Source organism: Empidonax traillii, unplaced genomic scaffold (assembly GCF_003031625.1).
Source record: "Empidonax traillii isolate 1590-97213 ecotype Southwest subspecies unplaced genomic scaffold, ASM303162v1 scaffold1056:size198982, whole genome shotgun sequence".
Classification (NCBI taxonomy): domain Eukaryota; kingdom Metazoa; phylum Chordata; class Aves; order Passeriformes; family Tyrannidae; genus Empidonax; species Empidonax traillii.
The window spans coordinates 102,221-108,220 of NW_020956249.1; the positions used below are offsets into that span (position 1 = coordinate 102,221).

A 6,000-nucleotide genomic window follows, 5' to 3' on the forward strand; every position below is an offset into this window, starting at 1 on the left:
AGTTTCTAAGAATTTAGATGGTAAAGTCATCACAAAAGCTAATTTCTTCTTCTGTTAATGTTTCACAAATGTTTCAATTAGAAATGCTATGATACTGATTTTGCATAGTCATATAAAGGCTGGAGAACAGGGATCTCTGGACTGTTTAGACCCATAGGTCTAGTAAAGGCTCCACAGGTCAAATCTGGAATATCTACTTGATGTTCATCTGGTTTTGGTCACAGGCCCTTATCATATCTTGATCTTGACAGGACAAGAGGACATAGCTTCAAGCTGCACCAGAGGAGGTCCAGGTTGGACATTAGAAGGAATTTCTTTACAGAAAGGATTGTTAAACATCGGAATGGACTGTCCACAGGGAGGTGGTGGAGTCACCATCCCTGGAGCTGTTCAAGAAATGACTGGATGAGGCACTTACTGACCAAGTGGTGATCGGTCAAAGGTTGGACTCGATGATCTTACAGGTCTTTTCCAGCCTAAATGATTCTGCAATTCGATCCAGTGTGGCCCAAACAGCACCCCAGAGATCACAGCCAGCTTAGAGGGCGTTCCTGCCTTGCTCGCCATCATTTTCCAGGGAAACCAGAAGCGCTGTTGGAGCAGCAAAGGCGGCTCCGTCCCTCGCTGCCCGCTCGCTGCTGCCACCTGGCGCCGGACAGGGAGCGAGGCCGGCACTGGCACAGGGAAGGGAGAACCGGGACAGGGAAAATCCACTCACCTGGTGCTCCAGGGGGAGGCAGAGGGGGAGGAGGAGCTCTCAAAACACAGACCCTGGCTCCCGAGGTGGCCAAAATTGGACTAATGTACGCAGAGCCAGTGAAAATCCTACCACGCCTGCCTGTTGTCTCTGACCTACCTGTCACCTCAGCACTGTGAGGCTCCTTCCTCCAATCTCTCAAATTTGGCAGCTTCAACAATAGCAAAAAAAACCCAAAAAAACCCCAACACCACCTATCCCATCCTGCTCCAGAGCGCATACACAGTAGTTTCTTTTTGCTCCTTCAGGTGTCTCATCTCACTCTGCTTTCTGATACAAATTTGATGTGTTAGATCTGCTGCCCAGTGTAACCTCATTCTTATCTACTGTTCTCCAGCTCTCTGGTCCTCTTACACTTCACCTGCAACTCCCTGGGGAAGGGTGGTGGTTCTTGTTTGTGCTGGTACAGCATCCAGCAGAGCAGACATTCACTGCACTGACACTGTGGGTGCAGCTCACCTCTCCTGGAAGCACAGGGCTGAGACTTGTCTCCAGCTTAAGCAGATTGCCCACATGCAGGAGGTGCCTCAGCCCTCATGACAGACAGATACAGTCACTACATTTTGGCAATATGTCACTGAAATTCAACTCACCCGAACGCAGGCAGCTAGTGGTACCTTGGATGATGCCCTGTATCTCACCTCACTCTGTTCCAGGGCAGTGCCAATGCTTTCATGCCCCCAAGTCACACCTGCCAGCCCTGTGCACACACCTCAGACAATTTAGAGTTTCTCAAATGGTACCAGCCGTGTATGTTATGCAAAGTGGGTTCCTCCACACTACAGATGCTCAGTTCCCAATATCCTTCCCGACAGCACTACCCTGACTGGGATAGGAGTTTAGAAATCCACCAAATGCAGACACCTAATCATAGAGAGCAGATTGTTCTGCCTAGAAACAGGCATCTAAGGGGCTTGTGTGCGGCAGGCAAATAACACACACGATCTATGGGAGACCCACAACATTCTGAAGGCCAGGTGGAAAATCCCAGGGCAGCTTTGAGTGCACCAGTGACTTGTGTGCAACTCTACTGACCCTTAAGCATTTCAGCCTGGAGCTGAAGCCCCCTGCTGCAGCTGTCTAAAATGTAGATGCTTTCCCTTTATGGTCAAAGAAGAGAGACATTTCCAGAGGATGAGTCACCTCATTACCCCTCTCCCCACGGACCATAAAAGCAGGGACAGTCTCATATTAAAATATCCAACTTAGAGAGATAAGTTAGGACAGGTGAATGCCCCTGTTCCTTCCAGTAATACATACAGACAAAACTCATCGGAATGAATCCATGCAAAGCATCCATCCTCCAACCTCCCAGCTCACGGTTTTAAATTACTCTCACACAACAAACTGTGTAACGTATCAGATTTAGTCAGCTGAAAAAAATGTAACTGATGAGATAAATGTTATTCCCACCAGGCTCTACCAGTTTTCTTCTTCGTGAAGAATGAAATATCAGGAAGTCTAACCAGAGGAGAAATCAGGAAGGTTCATTTAGCTTGAGTGCTAAAAATCCTCCTACAGAGAGCAGATATGGGAACAGACAATCCCAGCAAGCCGGGGGGCCACAGTAGAAAGTTTGTTTATCCTCTTTATAGACAATCTGATTTTATCAACTTATTCTTAAATGAAGCAAAATGAGTTTAGATGACAATAGCCCAGTTTAACACCTTGGATTTCGTCAGATTACATAATATTACATAACATAAACAGGCATTGCTACATAAAAAAAACAACTGCACATCCCCTTCTCCCATCTGCCCATGTCTGGCCCTTCCCCTGTCCTAAAATAAACTTTAATGGGGCTGTGCAACTCACAGGCTCAAGAAATATGTGTAACTCAGTACTGAATAACAACCCCCCAAATACCCATTTTTAGCCAGGACCAGTTCCTCAGCTGACGTTACGGAACAGCCACATGACACTGGCACACAAAAGGAAACGCTGCGGGAGCGAGAACAAACAGTCAGGGACCAGGAGGGAGAACAGAACAGACTCTTACGCCAGCACTGCTGCTGCTCTTACCACAAAGTTATATATAGAATGAGGTGTGGAATGAATGAATGAGCTCTCCTCATCAAGCATCTCTTTACAACACTGACAGATGTTTATCTGCAGATCATACTGTGTAAATAACCACTTGTAAACTACCTTCTATGGAGTGTGAGTTACACTACAGGTAATGGTCTACCAGGTAACCACACACTCACATCGCTGTGACATTATAATTATTGCCAAAACATGTGAAAAGAGCACATGTTCACAGCATGCAGCAGGATGGGTCTCTTTCTAGTCAACGGACAGAGAAATGCACTTCTTGGGAGTGGTTTGGCAGGCCACTGAAGAAGACCATATAAAACATACCCTAAATGCACCTTTTTCCATCAACTCAATAGACAGTCCCAGGTGAAACAGCTTAAGTGGACATGCACATGTTATAGATGAGATTAATTACACCTGTTCAAGTCATGTGCTATGTTTTCAGACCTCTACTCTGCAGGTATAATGAAAAAGACAATCCAACTCAATAACGTTTTATATGGACACTTCCTTGTAAAACTCTCTTACTAAGGATTTTAAAAACCATGCCAAGGCTAATAGATCCATTCAAGTAAGCTATTATATATTTATTTCAAGTTTATGTACCAAGTCCAAGTGCTTGGAAGAAGCTAATTTTGTAGCAGGACTTATAAAAAGCTTAATTGGTTTCTATTTGCTGACCCATAATGCCAAATGCCTTTAAGGCAACAACAGTCATCATTGCTTTGAGCTCCTGTAATAAAAAGTTCAATTAATACGTGTAGAATACTCCTACTGCAGAAATAGTACAGATTGTGTTGTGCTACCAAGGACCTTGACCCAGAGAGGCTGTGATTGATGACAAAGTATCTGCTACATCAGGATCGAAATAATCAAAGCTGATTAAGAAAGTGGTAACAACACAGCTCTGATTAAATACTTACCATAAACTGAACTACATCTTCAGGCCTGTGCTTTGCTGATTTGAAGGCAGCCAGTCGGGTGACGACGACGATGTGATACTCCACATGGCCAGACATCATCTTCCCACGGATTTCCTGGTATTCGGGCACTGACAAATCCAGCCCCGTGTGCGTGTTCTGAATTTGCCTAAGGGAAGAAAATACAGGCAGAGTTCAGGCATTGGCACAAAGACTTTCAACTGACCCTCTCTGAGGATCCAGTTCAAAGCACAGGGAAGTCAGTGCAAAGACTCTCACTGCAACAGGACATCAGACAGGCCCTGCCCAAACACTGCCCCTACTCTGCATCAGGACAAATTTAGACATGGTTTTCTTCCTATCCACGACTTTCCATCCCAAAGCACCTGCCACTGCCCACTGCAGACAAAAGGTCAGGAGCACAGAATTCCTGTGAAGAGAAGACGTGGATTCCTTCAGAACAGGACTTCACTCACAGGAGTTGAAAGTGCTCTTACCCAGCATGACAGGTGAGAAGATCCCATGATCTCTCATCACAGTTTGTTTTGAGGTAAAGGTCTCTTCACCACAACTCATGCCAAGCCCTATCCAACTGTTCTTTGTCTAGGGACACTACCAGGAATGGCAGCAACAATAAGCTAAAAGGGTCTACAAAAGGAAGAAGGAGCTTGCTGGAGCACAGGAACATCTTGAGGTTTGTGAAGAACCAACCAGAGAACTAGAATAAAGTCTGGAATACAAAGGAAGCTGCTGGAGCAGACTGATGGGCCAACCACAGTGTCCCTCTGCAAAGGTCACTGAGGAAAATTAGACAACTACCTATCAGGACTGAGCAAGTTGGAGGAGGACATGATCCCTTGGAGCTGCCTTCTGGTTTTGACTGCCTGACATAGTCTTGTTGCTAAACACCTAAAGGTGGACTAGTTAAAACATCTCTGCTTTCCTACAGAAAATCTTATTGGAAACAAAACTACCTGTCCTTTCATACCCAGATAAACAGACCAATCATAGCATTAACCTCTGAGAGTTGCCAACAGTCAGAACCACCTGGAAACAGAACGTCTCCTTTTGGAGGAAAATGCAACAGGGGAGCTGCTGCAGCACTCAATGCATTGTCTTCTCCTGCCAGCTTCAGATCCACAGAACCAGGGTGTCACCTTTCCCTGGATTCCCATCCGAGGGGAAACCAAACTGATCACTGATTCCTTCCCCAAAGTTACCCTTATGCCAACCCACACTTGTTACAGCTGTCACTGGAATCAAGTCCTCTGTCAGAATCAGAAAGTAGTTTATCATCCAAAGGGTTGAACACTCTCTGATCACATATCCAAGCGCATCCATGTTTTTTATTGAAATGAGAAGGAATCATTTAAAAAAAAAAAAACCAAACTAGAACCAGTAAACATTTTTTTCTGCCTTTTTTAACCTTAACTATATGGGGAATATGAAGTCCCATCTTCCCTGGACTTCTCTTGATTGCAGAGGTGTCTTGTGGAATTCTTCTTTCTTTAGGAAGTTTAGATTCCTTAACACAGGTGCCCTAAGGATACATGATGCATAGAATTTAAAATACAGTTTCAAGAGGTTTAAACAATCTAGTTTCAAACAAAGTTTCAAAAAACTTCTCTCATCATGTTAAAACTTGAGCAGTTCTTTTGAAACTTGAGCTTTCCCAAGAAGGCAACTTCCGAATCTCCAATGCAAATCTTGAATAAAAAGCTCTTTAAAGAGATTATCTTGAGAGTTCTTGATAAATAGGACAAAAACCAACAAGGGCACAGTCCCAATTTTGTACCCAATCCTCTTTGCAAGCCATGTTTAAAACATTAGGGCTTTAACAACAGCTCTACCATCACCAACATTTTATAGTATTTACCTAAATGCTATTCTGTCTGCTCTGATTCTGTTGTCATTTTCTGCCACAGTGCTGACTCAAAGGGCACCTGCCAGTAAAATCAGCTGGATGTGGAGTTTTTTAGAATAGACCTGCAGCAGAGGAAATGCTCTCCAGATGTGTATTACTCCGAAGTTGTGCCTGCAGCTTAGGCAGCAAAAAGGTTTGTCAGCTGGTACTCAGGAATAACACAGGGAAGAGCTTGAGTCACCAGTCCTGGAGATATTTAAAGGTCATGTAGATGTGGCACCTGGGGACATGGTTTAGTAGTGGATGAGGCAGTGCTGGGTTAATGGATGGACTTGATGATCTTAAAGGTCTTTTCCAAACTGAATGAGTCTATGATTCTACTTCTGTTAACACAGAGTATGAACAGCAAATTAACCTGCTTT

General features: G+C 44.4%; 1 protein-coding gene across 2 annotated transcripts in view; it reads right to left on the bottom strand.

Annotated features, from left to right (window-relative positions):
* Positions 1–6,000, bottom strand: part of HS1BP3 (HCLS1 binding protein 3) — a 50,429-nt gene that overhangs the window by 41,340 nt on the left and 3,089 nt on the right. For both annotated transcript variants that reach the window (XM_027904414.1, XM_027904415.1), the window contains exon 2: positions 3,718–3,883. In XM_027904414.1, coding sequence (XP_027760215.1) covers positions 3,718–3,883 — 166 coding nt within the window. The remainder of the gene's footprint in view (positions 1–3,717; positions 3,884–6,000) is intronic.